General features: G+C 39.0%; 1 protein-coding gene across 3 annotated transcripts in view; it reads left to right on the top strand.

The window, feature by feature from the left end:
* The window catches only part of STAT4 (signal transducer and activator of transcription 4), a 3,571,511-nt gene that overhangs the window by 3,036,843 nt on the left and 510,384 nt on the right, over positions 1–24,284 (top strand). For all 3 annotated transcript variants that reach the window (XM_044075198.1, XM_044075197.1, XM_044075196.1), the window contains one exon: positions 24,093–24,229. In XM_044075198.1, the coding sequence (XP_043931133.1) occupies positions 24,093–24,229 (137 nt within the window). The remainder of the gene's footprint in view (positions 1–24,092; positions 24,230–24,284) is intronic.

The following is a 24,284-nucleotide window of genomic DNA, read 5'->3' as shown; positions in this document are numbered from 1 at the left end:
GCCGGCTCCCCTTCGGCTTTTGATGTAGTGGAGAGGGCTCTGTTGAGGATTTCCGGACCCCAGCACTTGCTTCGGCTCCGCCCCGCACTCCATCTGCTCTGGGTCAGGCTTCCGTCACCCGGCCACTGGGACAGCCCGTTTCAATGCCCCAAGCAGTTCCTTTGGAACCAGACACTGCTTGCGAGGGCTCCTCGGACAGCCCCCCCGAGGAGGCACCTCGCAAGCACACGTGTAAAAGGAGGCACACAGACTCCCCCCGAGTCTTTAACTGAAGACACGGACTTGGAGGAAGGGGAAGGCTCCCCAAGATCACCCCCTGAGGATGTCTCCTTTGGAGACATCATGGAAATGCTTCGTATAAGAGGTGGGTGGTCTGCCCCAAAGTCTTCCTCGGACGAATCCGTGTTCTTGGAGGCATTTGAAGCGGGCCCATCTACCTCTTGGGTGTCCCCTCCTGCTGACACCCTGGTGGACCTTATTACCACCAGGGCGTGGAAGGAACCGGACACCGTGGAGCCAATCCCCAAAAGGCCAGACAGGATTCTCAGCCCCCCTGCTGACCGTGCCCACTGGAGTAAGGGACCCCCGGTAGATGCCATGTTGTCGGCAGCAGCCACTAAGAGGGAACTCGCCCAGGAGAGTCCCTCAGTTCATCCTCCGAGCAAGGAGTCTCGGATGATGGACCGCTTGGGGAAGCGAATGTTTAGTTCAGCGACCTTCTCAGTGAGAGCACTCAACTACCTGGCACATGTTATTCGGATGCAGCGCGATCTTATCAAAGAATACGCTGCATCCCCCCCAGAGTCCATGTCGGAGGAGGACAAACTTTTGCACTCCACCCGTATGGCCACTCTCCGGTCCGTGACCAATACCTCTATGCGGTTGCTTTCCCATGCTACTGAGGGAGCCGCTAGAGCTGCATTAGTAGGCCTAGTCACGAGATGCCAGGCCTGGCTCCGCCATTGCGATTTCATGGAGCCCTTGAAGGCGTCATTCGCGAATGCCCCCTTCGATGGTTCTGCCCTTTTTAGCAAGACGGTTCGCGACACCTTGGTCCAGAGTGAGAAGGACGGGAAGTCGCTGTCTGCCGTCGGAGTCCGCTTCTCTGTGCCCCAGAGGTCCTACTCTAGGAACCAAAAGGGCCAGAAGAAGATGTGGTTCCGGAAGTCGCAGCAATCCCAACCCGCTTCGGACAACCAGTCCCTCCGTGGCAGAGGAGGACAGGGCGGACGCCGCCCCAGGGGCAGAGGGGCTCCCAGGAATTTGTCCAAACCTAAAAAGATTACTATGCAAAGAGAGAATATTACATGCACCTTTGGATATTAGAACTAATTTTAGGCGAGGAACTTTTCCTTGTAAGAAATGCTGTGTATGCAGTTATATTAGTGATGAACAGATATATGAAAATCCACAGACTGGCTATAAGTTTACTCCAAATTTTTATGCCACATGTGAGACCACAAATATAATTTATTTGGCCACATGTGACAATTGCAATGCCTACTACGTGGGCTTGACAACACGTAGGCTCAGAGATCGTGCCTACAACCATCTCTATGATATACGGAAGATGAACATTAATAATGCTTTAGCCAGGCACTGTCAATTATTTCCATCTCATGTGTTTAAATTTAAAGTACTACAGATACTTCATCATAACAGAAGGGAAGGTAATACACTAGGCACTTTGGAACTCTTGAGTTGAAATGGATATTATTACTTAGGGCACATATAGAGCCAGGCCTGAACACAGCCCTTAATATTAAACCAGCACTATTATAGAGATATTATAGTATAGATCTAGAGCAGAAAATATTAATAGTTTATATACAGCAGAAATTTTATAGGAATACATGAATTTATATATCTAACTTTATTTTATTGTTTTAATTTATATGATTGTGTAAATAACAAAATATACTTTCCTTTAATTTTTGCCTCATTGTTGTCTCGTCATACCTACGTATGGGATATCATTTTCATGGATTTATTTTTTATTTTTTATTTTTTATTCTATGACTATTTAAAATTCATCAGTTGGATTGGTATATTTAGAGTTTGAATATATTATATAATTAAATAATTTTATGGAACAACTACATATTATTTAATAAATGAATTTATTCTGTATTATTACATATACCTTAAGCTTAGGACAGATAAGAATATCATGTTATGCAAATGTTACATTAACAACTAGAAATTCTAATCTCATATGTATGTTAGTTGGATTGAATATATTTTGCATATTTTATGAGTTAGTATGTATAATGATTTGTCTTACGAAACAATGAAGGGAAATTGTATGTTTAATTGAACGTTTTATACACATTTTAGAATTTAAGATAATATAAGATGTAAGAGATGCATTTGCAGGAAGTGGTTTCCTTATATGGGATTCAGCCTAAATGGCACTAATTGATTAACAAATGCTCAATTATATTTTTTAGCCGCCAAAATGACAGTTAATTAGGGCGTATGCCTTACTATATAAAATGTGGTCATTTTTTAAGAAATTTGTAACCTGATGAAGCGGACTTGTCGAGTCCGTGAAAGCGCTTGTTTTATTAAATAAATATATTTGCTGCTTATCGTGGAAGCTTCAGTGATTTGTGTATATACTGATCGTTTTATTTTGCTGAAGCTTTGGATGGTCGTGCTGGGTCTGGTGCTGATAATTTGGTTTCTCCTGTTTTATTTCCTGGCTAATCATCACGCGATGGAAAACTTAAATATTGAGCTGGATTATACACCGAAAGTTGCCAGTGATGCTGTGAATTGGAATGCTATATTCCACCAACGTGATAATTCTTTATTGAACTTTGATAATCAAGGTAATACTCTACAAGAGGTGAATACCCATAACGAGAATATGCAAGATTTTTATGGAGACTTGAGGAGCCTGGAGAGCAATCTTTACAAACTACACAGGCTCATTTGGCAGAGAAAACATCTGGAGGCGTGCCTGCATTTCAAGGTTATTCCGCGGGGCATGCGCGTACTCTGTATGCCGAGCTATGGAGAAGCGCATCCCGAGCTCCTACGAAGATGGCAACAACTTAACCTAGATCTTGGCAACAGATACCTGAGATTACTTATTGATTATTTTCAACCGGTGGAGAATGAACTAGTTGACAAAGTCGAAGGTGAGCACAACAATATGGTTACTAAATATAAAAGTGAACATTGCTTATCTAAACTTAACAATATGTTATCACAAGTGACTTTCTACAGTAATAAGTTAGAACAAGTGAAGCTAAAAAAGTTAAAAAGAGACTGTAATGATTTCCGTGTCGGCAATATTTTTATATGGCCGAGATACAATGAGACAATAGCAACTCGAGAAGTGAATCAAGTGAATAATGACATAGCGAGTAGCGTAACTACAAACATCAATGTCGCTAACCTAGATAACACAGTATCTAACAGTGGCTTGCTCACTTCAGAAGTGGATACTGTTTCACCTGCTTCCTCTCTGCCTTGCAATCAGCAAGGTTTGAAAAATGTTACAACAGGAGCCAGACCGAAAGAAGGTACTCATATTTTGAATATTGCTCCCAATATGACATCGATTTTAAACTCCCCGCTTCCTTACAAACAACGAGCCCCGATGCGATCATCCAGCAGGGGAAGGGGGAAGCGCAAAATATCTGGAGACAATTGGGAGAACAGGAAGAAGAAACATTAAATGTTTTATTTTTTAACATCTCATCTCGTGAGTTGACTGAATCTGAATGCTCTGTACTTAACAAGGGTCTATCGTTTATCCCTTCCCGGGGTAGTGAACTTTCTGATACTCTCATAATGCTCCGAAAGTTTACTAGAAAACTGGCCCTGAAACGTTTATTTTCTGATGAAAGTAATACTGAACATAAGGATCTATTGTCAAAAAATACTGTTCTTAAAAGGAAAAGCACCTTTATTCCACCGCTACCTAGTTCTATTGATTGCTTTCTACGTGCATGCGAATTTGATCTCTACGCATATTATAAAGAAAAAGGACATAAAAAATTATTTTATAATATGAGTGAATTACAAAGAAATAGCCTAGATTCATTATGTAATGATGAAAGTGTGGTATTTAGACCAGCTGATAAAGGGGGGGGGGTAGTTTTAATGGATTCCGAATTTTACAATGACATAATGAATACGATGTTATGTGATGATACTGCTTACTTAATGATCAATAGAGCTGAAGTCATATCCATAATTGCAAATGTTAGAGATACATTCTACGATCTCCTGATGTCAAGATGCATAGACAAACAGTTGTATGACTATTTGGATATTGAGGCGCCCTTGATTCCCATCATTAAGGGATTGCCCAAAATGCATAAAGGGGTATACCCCCCACCAGTACGACCAATAGTTTCTGGTCAATCATGGGCAACTGAGAATGCCTCACAGTATGTTCAATTTAAATTGGCCCCGTTGATAGATAAAATTCCAACTATATTAAAAAATTCATATACATTATTGGAAGATCTAGAAAATTCACAATGGGTTGAAAAGGTGAATTGTGAGACACTATTGGTTACCCTAGATATAAGGAACCTATTTACAAGCATACCCAATGAGTTTGGAGTAGAAGCTGTTAGAAGCTGTATGAACGACTATGGCATGGGTGATCAAAATGAACAGTTTATTATATGTACCTTATTAGAGTTGATACTTAATAATAACATCTTTTTGTATCAAGATAAGGTCTATAAACAAATATGGGGGGTAGCCATGGGCACCCCTTGTGCAAATGTATATGCTAATATAGCAGTATATGAATGGGAGAGAACTCATATCCTGAATAATGAGAATTTCGTAGCTAATGTTATTCACTACAAGAGATTTGTGGATGACATTTTACTTTTTTGGAATGGCAGTATGGAGTCCTTGCTTAGTTTCATTGAATATATGGAATCAACCACCTCATTCCTTAGGTTTACATATGAAGCCTCACTGAATAAGGTTAACTACCTTGATATAACAATAATGAAAAATAATGGGAACAGGTTCACTACATCGCTATTTAGAAAATCTTGTTGGAAAAATGGCATTTTACATCATGAGAGTATGCACCCTCGCCATATTTTTCCTAATATTGTAAAAAATCAAATGGCCAGAATAACCAAATTATGCAGTGATACCAAGGATAGAGAACATTTGCTAAATTTTCAAATTAAGTGTTTTAAGAACAGGGGTTATCCAGAATATGTACAAACTTATATGCAAGATAGTAATATTATGAATCCTAAGGCCAGCCATAAACGAGGCTATCTTGGACATCATAATAAATTTTGTATAGGCAAGATACAATACGACATCAAATTCACGAATGATGTAAGATATATTAAAGAAATTATCAACAAAAATTGGAAGTTACTTTATATGAATAAAGATCTGAAAAATGTGGTGGGTGAATACCCTATTTTCAGATATAGTAACTGTCCAAACCTCAAAAGATTACTATGCAAAGAGAGAATATTACATGCACCTTTGGATATTAGAACTAATTTTAGGCGAGGAACTTTTCCTTGTAAGAAATGCTGTGTATGCAGTTATATTAGTGATGAACAGATATATGAAAATCCACAGACTGGCTATAAGTTTACTCCAAATTTTTATGCCACATGTGAGACCACAAATATAATTTATTTGGCCACATGTGACAATTGCAATGCCTACTACGTGGGCTTGACAACACGTAGGCTCAGAGATCGTGCCTACAACCATCTCTATGATATACGGAAGATGAACATTAATAATGCTTTAGCCAGGCACTGTCAATTATTTCCATCTCATGTGTTTAAATTTAAAGTACTACAGATACTTCATCATAACAGAAGGGAAGGTAATACACTAGGCACTTTGGAACTCTTCGAGCTGAAATGGATATTATTACTCAGGGCACATATAGAGCCAGGCCTGAACACAGCCCTTAATATTAAACCAGCACTATTATAGAGATATTATAGTATAGATCTAGAGCAGAAAATATTAATAGTTTATATACAGCAGAAATTTTATAGGAATACATGAATTTATATATCTAACTTTATTTTATTGTTTTAATTTATATGATTGTGTAAATAACAAAATATACTTTCCTTTAATTTTTGCCTCATTGTTGTCTCGTCATACCTACGTATGGGATATCATTTTCATGGATTTATTTTTTATTTTTTATTTTTTATTCTATGACTGTTTAAAATTCATCAGTTGGATTGGTATATTTAGAGTTTGAATATATTATATAATTAAATAATTTTATGGAACAACTACATATTATTTAATAAATGAATTTATTCTGTATTATTACATATACCTTAAGCTTAGGACAGATAAGAATATCATGTTATGCAAATGTTACATTAACAACTAGAAATTCTAATCTCATATGTATGTTAGTTGGATTGAATATATTTTGCATATTTTATGAGTTAGTATGTATAATGATTTGTCTTACGAAACAATGAAGGGAAATTGTATGTTTAATTGAACGTTTTATACACATTTTAGAATTTAAGATAATATAAGATGTAAGAGATGCATTTGCAGGAAGTGGTTTCCTTATATGGGATTCAGCCTAAATGGCACTAATTGATTAACAAATGCTCAATTATATTTTTTAGCCGCCAAAATGACAGTTAATTAGGGCGTATGCCTTACTATATAAAATGTGGTCATTTTTTAAGAAATTTGTAACCTGATGAAGCGGACTTGTCGAGTCCGTGAAAGCGCTTGTTTTATTAAATAAATATATTTGCTGCTTATCGTGGAAGTTTCAGTGATTTGTGTATATACTGGTCACAGGCAATCCGACCAATTGTTCATTTCCTTTGCCAAATTCAATCTGGGTAAACCAATCTCCAAAGTCTCCTTGTCACGCTGGATTTCCCAGTGCATTCTATTAGCTTACCAGGCTTCAGGGAGGCCCGCACCGGACGGAGTCCATGCTCATTCATCCCGGTCTGTTTCTACCTTAGCAGCCTTTAAGGCTAGGATTCCTCTGGATGACATTTGTTTAGCAGCCACTTGGGCTTCATCTCATACCTTTATTTCTCATTACAAGCTGGATATCACGTCTAGAGGTAGAGCATCTTTGGCTCCGCGGTGCTCCGGAATATCCTTCCATGACGGCCGCCCAGGACTCAGGTAGCTGGGGACTCTGTCCTACAGGTTGCTGACAAATGAATCTCATACTTCAGATTTAGAAGTTATGTACTTACCATAACGTTCCATCTGAGTAGGTGGATTCATTTGTCTGCAACCATCCCACCCTCCTATCCCCCTGGCCTTGTCAGTTTCCTGCATAGAATGTGTTACCCTTTGGTTAGGGTATTTGATACAGGGCAAACTCGATCTGAGGTCATGTAGGGAGAGCAGGGCATTATGGGTGAGGTGAGGAGCTAGGAGCTCGGATCCATAGCTGGATAAACCATGCCGGTTCGGATCCGATATCGGATCCATAACCCACAGGTTGCAGACAAATGAATCCACCTACTCAGATGGAACGTTATGGTAAGTACATAACTTCTAATTACTACAGATGTACAGGAAAGCCTAATGGAAGCTGTATTCACCCAGATAGAGCTTGGCACCATCAGAGTTTGGTTTGGACATCTAAGATAGGCAGTGCAATATCACACAGTTCTCACAATGCTATTCTTCCTTATAGAGGTAAATTGCTACTTATGTAGCTTTACACATTACCATGTGTGACATCTTGATTGTTTTAAAAATAATTGATTCTTATACAGTTTTAATATAATATACAAAACAGCCTGTCATTATTTATACTGCACATATTCACAATATTCACAATATTTCTACTGTGCATGGTTTGAATATCTGTTTTTTTTAATTAATCTTCTAACATCAACATATTCCAGTGATCACAGTGCAAACCACACATTCAAAAATAATGAAATATTAAAAGTAGAACTAATTAAGGAAACCAATATAGCACTGCTGTGATCTCTGGAATATGCTGGCATTAGGACACACATTCCTAATTGATAAAAAAAATACAAACTGGCAAGAAGCCAAAAAGGAACAGAAGTAATCTGTTAGTAATGCATTATTGCCTTTGGTGGATTCATGTGGTGACATGCAAGAGCACTGCAAATTTATTCTTTCTGGAGAGAGCTCCATGTGCTATACTATTTCATGGTCAGATTAAGGATAGCAGTTTACTACTGATCACATTCATTGGTATCATATCACTTCCTGTCATTGTTATCGAAATATATCTCAAGTAAAGCGGTGCTGTATTTCATGCTGGTTTTGTCAAAATTATTGTTCTGTAAATTGTTTATTTTGCTGCTTTGTGATGTATCACTGTCTGAAATTATTAGTCTGTTACTTGTACTTTCATTTATGCTGTTTTGTTCACCTTTCTTAGTTTTGTTTGTATTTATATATGTTATGTTCCACTATCTTCTAAATTATCACAGCTTTCCCAGGCAACAAGACCCCTGTCCTCTCACCAGATCTCTTTTGCTATATGTTATAGTCTTTATCTGTGATAGAAAATGGCCTCAGGCTACTGTTTTTAATTCAGTGTTTTGTTGTTTGTCTTACTAAACTTGCCATTCTTGATGTTCCTTATCTTTCTGACTACACTATCTGGGTTTGTTTGTCTCAGTTTTCCTTATAACAAGTTTTGTAACTGTTCTGGTTCAGTAGCTTTCATCTTTGCCTTTCAGGTCTAGGTGGTCCATTCTATTGAATTAGATTGCACTAAGATGTGGCAGTCCTTCACTTCAGTGCAGTACATGTGGTCTTAGGCTTCCTCCCCTGCTAGCATCAAGGTGAATCTAGTGAGTTATCTTCCAGATATTTCTGTTAGTAGTCCTAGACTTTCTTCAGGTTCCTTTCAGGTCCCATTTTCTTACTGATAGCAAGGTTGCCCTGGAACTGCTGCCTTTGACACTCTCTCTAGTGGCAATACCGTCTGTGTTGTCAAGACCAGAATGATCAGGGGTCGCCCTGTGAGAATGTTCCTGACCGCGGTGACAGAGAAAGTGGGAGGTAGGAGTGTGAATGTGTGTGTGTTTGTGTGTGTGTGTGTGTGTGTGTGTGGGGGGGTCATACCATGCAATTATCCATATTTTTGCCTCATATTTTCTGTTTCTTTCTCATAAAATTGTGTTTTTCTGGCAAATCATTGAGGACTGAACTCAGAAAATAATGTCAGACATTTGACCTTTAGACTTCATATCTTTCAGAAAATGCATACTAATGCAAAACATGTTGTTCTATCCACTTTCTAAGGAGGTAGGGGGATGAATGTGTGTGTGACTCATACCTCTCAACTGTACAGATTTTCACAGACTGCCCAGATTTTTGCATTATATTTTTGGTCTGTTCCTCATAAAAATTCTGTTTTTGACAAATCACTGGGATGAGCTAAGGATTAAAGTTACTAAATAAATGACATGCATTTGAGTTTCAGACTTGATATCCTCCAGAAAATATATTCTAACACAAATCCTGTTATTCTAGCAATTTTCTAAATGTGTCCCTAGTTTGGTGTGTGTGTGTGTGTGTGTGTGTGTGTGTGTGTGTGTGTGTGTGTGTGTGTGTGTGTGTGTGTCTGTGTATGTGTGTGTCTGTGCATGTGTATGTATAAAAGGGAGATAGCATACCCCTCAGCTGTCCAGGTTTTTGAAGAATGTCCGGATTTTTGACCCATATTCCTCCTAAAAAGGATTGAAGTTGCTAAATAATATACTTTAGAAAAATGCATACTAACACAAATTCTGTTATTCTAGCAATTTTATAAATTCATGAAAGCAATATTTATAATCTGTCCCTGTTTATTTTAGGCTTTGTCCAGATGTCTTGCACTAAGAAGTTGAGGTGTGTGTGTGTGTGTGTGTGTGTGTGTGTGTGTGTGTGTGTGTGTGTGTGTGTGTGTGTGTGTGTGTGTGAGAGAGAGAGAGACAGATACAGACAGACAGAGTCAGAGAAAGAGAAATGCCCTAGTTAGATCTAGCAGGTGGTATTTATTTTCAAGTGCATTTTCAAGGAATTATGAGCTTCAAGGGAAGCAAAGGTTACTGCTGCTCATGCTAAGTCTGCTTAAAATGTGTAACTGTTTTGTTTAGCAAATGGTATCATTATTGTGGTATAGAATTTTAAAGCAGTGTTAGTACAGCAGGTAGCATATTTGCATCTTGATGCTAAGGGCTGTAGGTTCTATTCCTATAGCATGTGCATTTGCATTTTAAGGGGGTATGGTGCTGCAGTCCTTAGTATATTCTCCTTTGGATGAGACACCTAATAACTATGAACCTGTTTTTCAGCTCTGTTGCAATATACCAGCTTACCATTTCTTTTAATGTAACATAGGCAATTTATTCTTCAAGGGCAACAGACACTGACTTTGTAAATGAAACACTGAAATATAAAGTTGTTTTCTAGCAACAACCTCTTCATTGGTTTCAGATCTCTTTAATGTGGAATTATTCAGATGACTTTTACTTCTGCAGAGATTTTGCAGGTTGATTGATATTGGTGGATTGTATGACAGAAGTTTGAGTGGCCCTTTATGGTTGAAATGTTTTGAATTGGGTGGGTAGGTTGTCATTATTGGTTCATATGATTTGTTTCATTGCTTAACGGAAAAATGTTCAGAACTATAAATTTAAAACACACTCTAACAAGTGGTGCTGTATTGTACAAGGGATATAATTCAATTATTATATAGCATAATTAATACAATCAGGAAGGTGAATCAGAGAACTTTTGCATGGTTCTAAAAATGTGTGCAAGGAGCCCATGATTTGAAAACAGCCCAAAGGTAAACTTACCCTGCCACTGGCCAGATGCATTTTCTTTTAATGTGGGTTTCAAAGGTAGAGAAGTTTTAATGCTAAGTCTGCTTTCATTGTAAGAATATTGCTTTGTTTAGGTTTAGTAAATGTCTATCAGTGTTTATGCTATAAAATTTGAAATAAAAGTTGTAAATGAAATCCAAATATCTGTAATCGTTGTAGAAGTAAAGCATAAAACAGTATACACACTGAGAGATTTGAACAGTGTTTATGACAAATGGGGAGAAATATCCAAGTAATGGGACACTGGAATGGCTGCATGGGTGGGGTGGGGCTGCGTGGGTGGAGGGGCTGTGTGGGTGAAGGGGGTGGGGCTGCATGGGTAGGGCTATGGGTTTGCACCCCCCCCCCCTGCAAAAACTCCTGCGGGCTCCCTTGCTGACTAGGTAATAAATACATTACGCTTTCATGGTTAATATAGTCTAAATAAACATTGCTGACTTTCTGAACAATGGTATTAATCCTTTCAACCACTAGAGGCATACCATAGTTAACTGTCTGTGCAGATATAAATGTGCTGCAACAACATGAATGTTATCACTACTTACATTTCTGTAAAATCAAATCTGTAATAGTTTGCTGCAATGTTAGAATATGTAAAGTGCTAGTAGTCCAAAGATTCAGATTCCCCCCTCCGCCTTTTTTAAGTGATCATCTGTAATATTGTTAAAACTCTGTGGAATCTGCTGACAACTACAACATACTGAAAAGAGGCGAAGGAAAGTGTAACAGTAAAGATTTCCCCTTAACTTCCTGTGTGACTGTGTAAAGGGCTGTTCTAATACTCAGCACATTACAAGGATGATAATTTGTGGTTAAAACGTCTCAAGGCCTGCAGTCTAGGTGAGTAAAGCTTCACTCTTGTTGAAAAAACATTCTGATGAGCAATTTGAAGTAAAAACCTTTGAGTTGTGTCTTTCGGCTTTTCCTGGTTAGGGGTTGCCACAGCAGAACTCCGGTCCGCTAATGATTGGCAGTAGATTTTTACGTGCTGGCTTGCCGGGCCTAATGCACAACCTTCAACGAAGGAACGCCCAATCTTGAAAAAAAGCTCTAAAACAGTAGTCGCGATTATCCGAGGTTATTTGCAAGTGAATAAAAAGGCTATGAATGTTAAACACTGTTACTAGTTACAGAAAGCATATTTTAAAGAAAACAGGACTATTAATAAAGTTTTAAGCCTAAAACTAAACAAGTGCAATATTTAAGTATAAAAAAATACTTTATAAAGAAGCAGCACATTTTAAATGTTAGTTACTTACACTGAAAGCACAGACAGCTACTGACATCTAGTGGAGGTTAGTGTGTAAACCCAATGCTAACAAGACTAAAGTAACACTGAAAGTAAAAGAGAAAAGTAATTAACCTGTTATGCTTTGAATAGTCAATCATTAGCGGACCGGAGTTCAGCTGTGGCGACCCCTAACCGGGAAAAGCCGAAAGAAGAACAACTTTGAATGGTTGATTTAGTGAAGTGGTTTGGAATTTATTATGTATATATATTTTAGCAGTGGAAGTTGCTGAAACATTCATTAATTATAAACTGTGTGAAAATTAAAGTGAGAAAAGAAATATTGCATGCATAACATATGCATTGTTTGGCAGTAGATGTTTTGAGAGATTTTTTAGCATTTGGAAGTGTGGTGTCAGTTTTCTGTTTCTTCTTATTCATCTCAGTCCAGTTATTCTTTTCTGATAACCTTTTTAAGTTTTGTGAATTCCAATCCATATCTCAGGAACAGCGATAATGTCATTGTTTTTAATAAAGGAAGAGAGTTCATCCAAATTATTAAAGGTTCTCACTTCATTAGAGAGGTGTACTTTAACCCGAGATGGATAGATAACTTGTGCTTTTATATTGTTTGTTTGAGTAGTTTGACAAGGGACCAGCATTTCTTTTTCATGTCCAAAACTCTCATAGAGTAGTCATTACCAAGTCTTATTTGACTATGTTTAAACTTTAATGGTGCTTTCCTCCATGCAGTTCTAAGGACAAGTTCTTTGTCAGTATATGAAAGAAATGTTACCACAGTAGATCTAGGAGGTGATGATGCTGATGTGGTGACTGGTTTCCCAATGGCTCTGTGAGCTCTTTCTGTACCATATGAAAGTCCTCACTGTAGGTCTAAAAATTCAGGGATCCATTTGCTAAGGAATGAAACCATGTCATCTTCCTCAGTTTTCTCAGGAAGCCCAAAAATTCTGACATTACACCTTCTTTCCCTATTTTCCAAGTCATCCAGTTTATTTTGTAGCCAAGTATTTAGTTTTAAAAGAAAGTCAGTCTGGAGTTCCTGTTCCTTTAATCAGCCATTAATGTCAGACAATGCAGTTTCAATATCAGAGATTTTAGTTTGGTGCTGCTGCAGTAATTCCTTAAAAACTTCTGTTTGATTGAAACAGTTCTCCTTTAGGTTTTCTAAGATTAGTTGGAAACCATCCATTTTTAAAGAGAGTTCCTGCAGGGTGGATGTCATCAGCTGCATTTCCTTTCTCAAGGCAGTGTCAGAGTGAGATTGCTTGGATGTGCTAATTTCTGTGATGAAAAAAGTGTCCAGTAGATTTGACAGGAAAATTTTAAAAATAGTCCACCAAAATTGAGACAAGTGTACAGGAAGTTGTTAAGATTAGATTTTAGTAAAAAAAACAACTCCGGAATCTAAGTATTTTCCTGTGTAAACATCTGATTTTGAAGAGCTCTGAAAAGGTGTTGTTAACAGTTGGCCATCTTGGCTCCGCCCCGAATTGGAATATTCTAACGGTCAATGAAAGGATAAGGGATGTGGTAGGAGAAAAAACAGCTGTTACATTCAAGAATATGAAATCCCTTAAAAGACACCTGTATCATAGGGCAGGCATGGGACAGGAGAGACTGAAATTTGTATTTGTATATTCACACAAAGGTAATATTTTTATACCAGCAAGATAAAAGCCAAGCCTTGAGACAATCGGATAACAGAAAAGCTGTTAGACCAGATTTTCCACCTTGGAATAAGTTCACTACAAACTTTCTGAGAAATAAAAATTTCAGCACAGATCAGAAAACAAAATTCAGCCAGCAAATATATAAATGTAGACACAGATAAGTAAATAATTCAGTCAAGTAAAAATAAAGACAGTGCAGAACACTGAACAGTTGTTGTTTGTCTTTTGGCTTTTCCCGGTAAGGGGTCGCCACAGCGGAACTCCGGTCCGCTAATGATTGGCAGTAGATTTTTACGAAACGTCGAGGTGCCAGCTCGATACCCAATCTTCAACGAAGGCACGCCCATTTACGCACGCATGTCTTTCGAACGTTACCCAACCACGGGGAAGACATGCAGACTCCACACAGAAGGCACTCCCAAGCCAAGCCAAGAATCGAATGGGAGAACCTCTTGCTGTGAGGTAACAACGCTACCGCCGTACCCTCGCGCAGAACACTGAACAGTTAAAGTGCAAAAAATATACTAATCAACTGTATATTTCCAGATGGTTTGAAAGCAATCTAAGTCAGGCACAAGGAGATTTTAGCAATGATACTTTTTTAGAGTGAAGACTATAATCACATTCATGTTTTTATTTTGATAAAAAGTTAGATATGCTAGATTAATAGCAGAGGATAGATTCAGATCTGTTGAATCTAGGCTGTTTGGATATATTGAGCACTAAAACCAGCCATCCAGCATTAAGAAGGCCCTCCTGTACCCTTGTGGCATAAGTGTGCAGCCCAAGACACATCTGAGTTGGGGATTGTTGATAAAAGGCTGAGTTTTGGGCTCTCCCATTGGCTAGTTAATGTTACAACTGTTTAATTTAATTTGTATTTAAGCACTGTGTTTGCATAGCTTTGCGCTCAGTTTGGCGGACCTGCTCTGAGTTTGTTGACTTAGCCAGAGACCTGGAGTGAATCTCAACTAAATCAGAGGCATCCACTGTGATCTACACAAATAAGTACTTAAAGCTTGCTTTGCACTTTTTGAACTGTTTTCTGCTGAATTGCTGTTCCATTTTTTGCTTTTGTTGTTGTTTTAACTGTTTTTTTTTCCTGCCCTTTGCAATCTTAGTACCACTGTATGTCATAGCATAGGTTAGATTCAGATCTGCTGAATCTAGGCTGTTTGGATATATTGAGCACTAAAACCAGCCATCCTGCACCCTTGTTGCAGAAGTTGCAGCCCAGGACACGTTTGAGTTGGGGATTTTTGGTAAAAGGCTCAGTTTTCGGCTCTCCAATTGCCTAGTTAGTGTTAAAACTGTTTAATTTAATTTGTATTTAAGTACCATGTTTGTGCATAGCTACGCACTGTGCAACAGGGTTTAGTGCTGCCGTGTATGGATGCAAACGCTTAATAAGATAAATTTTCCCTTGATAACTGCTAGGGAGCCCTCCTAAGCTTCCCTGCTTCTTGGCGCTCAATGCAGTTGCACACTGTTGCAGGAGTGCAAGTCAGCTTTGCGTTTTGAGGCGTCGATGAAGGTTTCTGCTCCTAAACCTCCCCATAGATTAGCTGATTTTACTACTTCTACAGCAGGATCTTGTCCATCTTGCCCACTCACCCTACTAATTACAGAATCCATCTGACATAATGGACAGACAGTTTCTCACCATGTCTCCAGCCAGCCTGATTGACATGGGCATCCTGAGACAACGTAGCAATTGCTTCATGTTTACTGTTTACTGACAACCTATTATTCCTAAAACATGCAAATACAATATGTGAGCGATTTATCTATACTAGAATCTAAAGTCAGTGCTGTCTCTCTCACATAACCAGAAACCAGATGCCAAATAGGTTGTCAGCACACACTGTTCACTTCTTTCATAAATGAAGTGCACAACATATAAATCTACATACGTGTAGGTACTCAGTGGATGTTTACCAAATGAACAGAGACCTCACAGGCACAAACCTTTTGCACAGAATACAGGTTGTCAGCATGCACACTTCACCTCTTCCATAAATCAAGTGCACAACATATAAATCTACATGCGTGTAGGTACTCAGTAGAGGTTTACCAAATGAACAGAGACCTCACAAGCACAAACTTTTTGCACAGAGTGCAGTCCCACCAGAATCCACTGCACATAAAAAGCAAATGTATCAATGTTTTAACCAATAAGCCCCTAAGGCAAAACACTTCAAAATGAAATGTCTTGGTCATAGACGACTCAACAGTGAGACACGCAGATGTCCCCCTTACCAAGCTGGATAAGAAGAAGGTCACGGTCAGTTGCCTGTCAGGTGCCAAGATCTGCCAGATCACACACGCACTCAAGTCGCTCAACAACAAGCACTGTTATGACTGTCATAGTCCATGTTGGAATGAATGACTTGAGACATACCTCACTGGACTATATGTTGAGAGACATGACTGAGTTTTAAGATTATGTGTCCAGGCAGGTATGTCCCTAGCCCTAAGCAGCATTCTACCTTCACCCAGGATGATGCCTCAATACAAACAAAAAATGATTGACTTCAACAATTGGCTTAGCTTCTGGAGTCAATCTAGGGGGATCCAGTATTTGTCAACCTGGGATTATATGGTCGACAGACCACGACACTTTGCCAGGAATGGTCTTCACCTGTCACCTCTTGGATTTTTGTTACTGGCAAATGTACTTTCCCCCTGCATAGTGCCTTTTTTTTTAGACAGTGTCATAAGAACAAAATTCCTGACATAAAAATATCCTCTAGAGACAAACTCAAGGTTATGTTTCTTAATGCTAGGAGTCTAAATTAGAAACTGCACTCACTGGAAGCACTCCTTATTTTGGAAGATGCCGAAGTCTATGCAGTCACAGAGACATGGTTCAAGACCGCAGATAGTACCCCAGCCATACAAGGCTACAATGCCTTCCACACATTCAGACCACAAAATGAACATGAAAGAATCAAAGGAGGAGGTGTATCCATCTTCATTAAAGACAAATACACCTCAAGACTGGTTAAACATATGGTTACTCCAAGTCTAACTAACTGTAGGAAATACTCCATTCCATGTCATTGTTAGCTATAGGTCCCCACCATGAACCACGAAAACCACATTGCCTAACTGGACCTACTGGAGACAGTCACAGAACAGCCAAGCATCCTGGTCATGGGTTTGATTGGGAAACATATATGAGCACAAACACACTCGTCCTAAGGTTCCTGGACTTTATTAACACAAATGCTGTGGAACAGATAGTCTGCACCCACACAAGGGGCTATAATGTCCTTTACCTAGTACTAACCAACACGGGGGACTGCTGCACCACCCAGTGTGTATGACCCTTCCTGGTAAAGTCCGATCATAAATCAGTCTCATTCAAAGTAATGATCATACCTGACCCCCCTGTCAGGAGCAAAAAGGATGAAAAATTTCTTCAAAGCAAACTATAGCCTCCTAAGTGATGATGTAAATAGTTTCAAACCCCCTGCCACTACTGACAGCAATGACTGACTCCTATACTGAGGTGTACATAAATGCCCTGTATAAACAACTATACTAGTGTATAGATTCAGCCTTACCTGAACGGATCAAAACAAGGTCCTCACACAAAAAAAAAAAAAAAAAAAAAACAAGCCACCCTGGTGGACATCTAGCATAAATAGGTTATACAGCAAGTGAAAGAAACTGCTGTCTAAGAATAAAAGGGAACGGTCTCAGCAGAAGAAGAACACCCTCCACAGCTTGAACAAGCATATTCGGCATCTTGTAAAGTCCTTTGAAGCTAATTACGAAACTAAATTAGCTTCCATATCTAAGGATAATCGCAAGGCATTCTTTAGCTATGCCCAAAATCTAAAAGCGAAGGCCCAGCTTTGTGCCGAATTAGTAGGGGACAGTATTACTCATACTGAACCTGAGAACATTGCCAACCTGCTAGCAGACAGGTTTGGTGAAAACTTCACCACCCCTATCCCCCCCAGTCATACCTCAGCAGGTCATAAACCACAATTTACAAGGTCAAAAACACAGACTCTGTGGGATTGGATAACATCTCTGGCTGCCTACTAAACTGTCTACAACAGGAGTTAGCGGGACCACTGGGTACTCTCGTCAACCACAGTCTAAGTACTGGCTTTGTCCCAGCAGAGTGGAAAACAGCAATCGTAATACCCTTGCACAAAGGAGATCCATCATCTGACCCTGGGAACTATAGACCCATAAGCCTAACCAGCCTTATCTGTAAGGCCTTGGAGAGAATCATCATGGACCTCATCAACAAAGATATAGGAGGCCTTCAAACTCTTGACCCGACCCAGTTTGGCTTTGTTAAGGGCAGATCATGGCTGTTAAACCTGGTGGACTTCTTCAAGAGTGTCAACAAAGACTTTGATGAAGGCAAAACAATACATACTATCTATCTCAAGTTGGCCGAGGCCTTTGACACAATCCCCCACTCATGCATCATTGAGAAACTCATCCAGCTGGGGATTAATCCATGCATCATTAGATGAGTAGCCAACTGGCTCACTGACAGAATGCATACAGTCAAAGCTGGGGATTCCACCTTTACCAACAGACCTGTTACCAGTGGTGTTCCACAACGTTCTGTGCTGGCCCCTACTATTTGGAATCCATTTCTCAGAAATCCAGGTGAAAATAGATGGCCTCTCCTTACCAAGTTCACTGATGACTGCAAAGTGGGTGCAGTCATTGAATCCTCCAGTAATGTCAACATTCTACAAAATGGGCTTACACAGATAAATGATTGGTGCCAGAACCACGGACTTAAACTCGATGCAAAAAATGCATTATCATTACTTTGGCAAATGAGAAGTCCCTGCAGGTTACAATATTAGTAATATTCCGCTAAGTTCAAATCCAGTGGTGAGAGATTTAGGAATGCAGGTTGATAGCAACCTTAACTTTGATCATCATGTGGTAAGGAAGGCCCTCTAAATTGCACATCTCATAAGAGCATCCAAAGCTAAGGAGTTTTTAACTTCCCTGTACTCATCCCTTATCAGACCAGTAATAGAGTACAATGCTCCCTTCTGTATGTACCTTACCAGGCACCTGCAGCAGCTGGAGAGACTTCAGAGATTTCAATCCAGGAAAATTCAGGGCCTTCAACACATGACCTACATGGACAGACTGACAGCCCTGTCACTGTACTGTGTATTAGGGTTACCACCTTTTCAAATGCTCAAAGTGGGACATTTTCTGTAGAAATGTCAGATTTGCAGGACAAAACATACCCATGACCACTACAAAGGATAGAACTTCACCTGTTTGCCAAAATAAAAGCTTATTCATGTAGCATTTGAGTTGCTTATGCTATTTCATATAACATTTAGGTGTTTCAGATAAAAAATAACTGTTTTATGAAACTATGAAAGAAAACTTAGGAAATATTTCCATACAAAAATCTCAGGACATCTGCCATTTTTTCAGTTATTTCGCAGGACACAACTGCCCAAAGAGGGACTGTCCCTCACAAAGTGGGACAGGTGGTAACCCTACTGTGTATCATATAGACTACTTGGAAGCTACTTGTGCCTGGCCTACAGAGCAGTCTCGAACCCTTCCTTAATGGAAATGCTGCACATCTGCAAATCAAATTGGACAAGAGTCGCTCATTCTAGGGACCTTAACCTAGCCTGGAACATTAACAGGACATGCTGGAGAGACAGATATATCTCCTAGAGGTTGCCACTCTTCTAGAACAAACTCCCAATTCTCATGAGACAGAGCTCCTCAATAACCCTATTTAAGTGTAACTTGGACAATTGGATGGAAAACCATAAATTTACCCTGGGGATTTCCTCTTTGTCTCTCTTGGACAGGGGCAGTCATTGCTGATTTTAGATTCTTAGCCAGTGCTGATCTTAGCTTTGCATTGCAAATATAGACTATATATCTTGGTCTATAAGGGAACAAGGGTATAACATGGATAGACTTGTAAAGGCTGTAGGGCCAGTAGCCTAGTAACGTTATGTGATGCTATGATTTTCAGTTCACAGCAAAAGTGTTTGTAGGAGGTCTTTTGGATACATTGCAAGAGAATATTTTCCTGAGCCATGAAAAAAGTTCAGTAGATCATGGCTTTGTTTCTTAAGGCAGCATCTTAGTCCTGCTTGATGGCCAGTAATTTCAGTATTTTAAGTCAGATGTCAGCTTTATAATAAGGGTACAGAAAGCTCTTTAGAATGTTGACCAACATATAAAGAAGTTCCAACATTATCTAAAGAATCCGTGGAATCAGACAGAAGATCCTTAGGGCACAAAGATTCCATTTCCCTTCTATGGCAAGAAACTTGACTGCAGAGTGTTGGCAACACAAGAAAATATAAGTAAACCTTATGCTTCCTCTTCCTGTTTTCATATTCTGATAGCATATGAGTCAAACATGAGTTGGAAGGCTAGCCTTGAGTATTGAATATCTGAGTCTTCTTGATTCTTGATGTTCTGTTTCAGCTACGTCTTCGTTTACTGCTGTGGTTCAGTGAATCTTTTCAGTGGCATACCATCGCTTTATGAAGAAAAGTTGATCTGTTTCTCAATGTAAAACTGTTGAAAGCATGCAACAGCCTCCTAAGGGAAGTGGTAATATTAATCATTTAATAGAGCTCAAGATTCATACATATGTAGCCTTAGTGATACAATAAAATGAGAGAGCAAGAGATTAAAAATCAGACTGATTGACATTCTGCACTGTAACTGCTATACTCTCTTACTCTGAAAAACATAAAATCAGCTTCCTTCACCCTCACCAGCCAACTATTATTCCACCATGTTCAACCAACTTACATTTTTCTACAGTGAAAACTACCACACTCCCACTTAAGCTTAACTTACTCTCCTTTCTGATTACCTCTTCTTTTCATTCTGTAAACTAGAATTATCTACATCTGCACTGCTGTAGAAATCTTATAATGTCTTATCACAAAACATAAGATCTGTTGAATATAAGATCTGCTATTAATGGTTTACTGTTACGAATATAAATAAATATTCATCTTGACTATAGTGTTTATCCCAAAGAATCTCTTGTACCTTTTACTACATTGTTTAATGCATGTTATACTTCTTGTATTACTTTTACTCTTCCCCAGGCCTCCACTGAAAAGAGGTTTTCTTTGACAACACAGTTGTACTTTCCCTGTAAACAAAGTGTAAATAAAATAAATAGAAACACTAATTTTTCAGTAGATAAGAAAAATATGATTACCCACTAGGACAGTAGTTACCTTCATCATTTCCAATGCTGCAGTAGCCTTTAGGCTATATGGCTTGTTTCCCTGTCTAGGAAACGGCAACTGGCTAGCTTCACAAAGCTCTACCCACCTCTGAACACACACACATGTACTGTGATTGCTGATTGGATAACCCCGAGGAGCGAAATCAACAGTCAGAATGAAGATTTATTCAGTACTTTCTTGCCATCTCTATAGGAGAAGCATCTCTGGGGCTTTATGGGAGCAGAAATCGGCTAAGAATTTTTTTTTTCTGACAGGTAAGTCCCTGTTGGGGATCTCTACACCAAAGTTATTGCCCTGTTAAGAAAATATTTATATTTAATTTCTGACTAAAAGCAATATCTCCTCTTTAATAAACCTGGAATTTTTTTTTATCAATATCAGAAGTTTCCCCTCAAGGACAGCAGTTTATAAATACCTATGTTATATAGCTAATTGCAGGCTAATTTTGACTAAATATATGTCCTGCTTGTGTAAACTTTTAAAACTGTGACTAAAAGAGTTCTTTCGGCATGGGCAGAGTCCTGCTGTACAGTGTTCATAGGTCTGCAGTCTGCCTAGCTAATAACCAGAAGTCAGATTCAAATATTATACCTTGTAGGTTGCCAGACTTCCCTATTTGGGCAGGACTGTCCCGAGATCAGCAGCCTGATCCCGAGTCCCACCCTGCCGGTTTAAATCCCGGGCAGTCTCCGCTTTGTTTTTTTTGTTTTTTTTTTATTGGCCTGTATACCGGCATACGGGCCAATCAAAAATCGCTAAACACGGAGCTTCTTGTGTTTATTGCGGAAGTTGGAAACAATATCACAACACTAAACTACCCATTACCCTACTTGAATTCAGATAACTCCATAATATAGTAAAAAAAACTAATAACTAGAGACCGGAAATCATACTACACAGAGCTCCAATATGAACACTCCACCAACCCCAAAAAGTTCTGGAATAATATCTCCTCTCTCCACCATCCAGGTAACAAGGATGACCCTTGCCCTAACTTTGACCTCACCGACCTAGAAACAACCACATAATTTAACTCCTCCTTTGTGGAGTGCATAGCCAAACTTACCTCCATCTTCCCACACCCCCGTCCAAGTTCATCTCCCCCACCCACTCCCACCCTACTGACAGCACACAGCAATCCCCCACCTTCAGGCTCAATCCTGTCCCTACAAGCACGATAAAAGAAAACCTCCTGCAGCTAAAAACCATGTTGTACTGCACCTGACAATTTCCCCCTCACTTCCTCAAATTATCTGCATACATCATGGCCCGCCAATCTCCATTTTAATAAACAGATCCATTCAAGAATTCTCTGTTCCTTCAATTTGGAAACATGCATTCATTATTCCACTCCACAAGGGAGGTAAAAACTTTGACACCACCAATTTCAGACCCATTGCCATCCTTTCTCCACTCCTAAAAATCCTAGAAAAGTGTATTCATACTCAATTGATGTCATATCTAACACACAATAACCTCCTTGCTTGGTGTCATCATTGATGAGCATCTAAAATTCGACATCCATATTCAAACAGCTATCGAAATAACTCACCAAAAATTAGGTGGCCTGTACAGACACAATTGCTACCTCACTCATTCCTCCTACCTTCTCTCCTCTCTCATATATGGTGCCCCACTGTTCACCAACCTCCAACTCGGTCTACAATCCGAATTACAATCCTGCTACAACAAAATCAGCAAATTCGCCACCAACTCCAAAAATTCTTCCCATCACTGTCTCTCCCTCCAATTTCTGCAGTGGCTAGAACTACCTAACTATCTAAACCTACTTAATCTCACCACAGCCCACAAGCTCATCCTCAAACCATCCAACTGTCCCGCTCTCTCCAGCACCTAAACCCCCTATATTCCTAACTGCTCACTCTGATCTGAAAATAAAAACCTCCTACAAATCCACAAACCCTCCCAGCCCCCTGGCTATCTTCTCCTACCACACTCCCTATCCAAGTTATGGAAGTCACTCCCCTCCTCCCTTCAAAACTCCCCAAACCATACCAACTTCAAATCTCTCCTACACTCCTACTTGTTATCTAAATAGATTTGCCCCTGCTCTTCCCATACATGAGCCCCTCCTCACTTATCTTTCTTTTCCCAGCAGCTTCTGCCTCTCCCCATTGACACCCACATACATCACCTCTAATCTGTCTGTTACTGCTGGACTGCATTATCTCCTCTCATTTTCATCAGATTTGAGATTTATATTTTATCCTATGATGTATTATAACTGTGTGTTTAAAAATATACTCTACAAAGATTAATAGAATGTATGTCCACTGTCACTACAGCTACTCTGTATATAATGTTATCTCTTCATACTTGTAAAATTGTGTTTAATAATTTTATCTACAAAGATCAATAGAATTTATGTCCACTGTCAATGCAGCTACTCTGTATATAATGTTCTCTTCATACTTGTTAAATTGTTTCTCTCAGCATATATTACATACTCTGTCTGTTACGCATGTTTTGTTATTGCCATTGTTAATGGAGTTTTTCTCCCTGGGTCTCCACTGAAAACGGGCTCTTCTTGGCCCAGTGGAATTCCCCGGTTATCAAACTGAAATAAATAAAATAAATTTGTTACTATTTTTTTTGGCTCAGAATTGTTAGGCTGTTCTTTTCTGTATGGGCAAGAAAGTCAAGAAGAAATCTACTCTGACTGCTGATTTCTTTCTTTGGGACTAGCCAATCAGTAGTCAGAGTGAAGGCGTGGAGAAAACCAGAGCTTTGTGAAAATGACTAGTTGTTGTTTCAAGGGCAGGAAAAAAAACTATATGGCCTAAAGGCTACTGCAGCAATGAGGAATTCAAACATCTGTTATTGGTAAGTGCAGCTTACATAACTATACTTTGTGTGTCAACAAATTCCTGACTTCATTCTGTTGGTAATTCACCAAGATGTTAACAAATAACATTGGTTATTTGTTGACAGATGTGTATAGTTTTAAACATTTTTTAATGCTAAACAGTATAATGCAGAGTTCTTTGCATTATTTCCTTTGCTCAGAATGCTGTATGATTTAGTAACTCAGTAAATTGACACTTTACATTTTATCTTTTAGTTACATCATGGGATTTGTGAGCAAGGAGAAGGAGCGCTGCTTACTGAAGGATAAGATGCCTGGAACATTCCTGTTACGGTTTAGTGAAAGCCACTCTGGCAGTGTCACTTTTACTTGGGTAGACCATTCAGAAAATGGTAACTTTTTCTGTTTTTAAATATATATATATATATATATACATATATTTTTTTT

Source organism: Protopterus annectens, chromosome 6.part0 (assembly GCF_019279795.1).
Source record: "Protopterus annectens isolate FY-2018-M chromosome 6.part0, PAN1.0, whole genome shotgun sequence".
Lineage (NCBI taxonomy): Eukaryota > Metazoa > Chordata > Ceratodontiformes > Protopteridae > Protopterus > Protopterus annectens.
The sequence above is the reverse complement of the archived record's forward strand: the minus strand, read 5'-3'. Positions and strand labels throughout refer to the sequence as shown.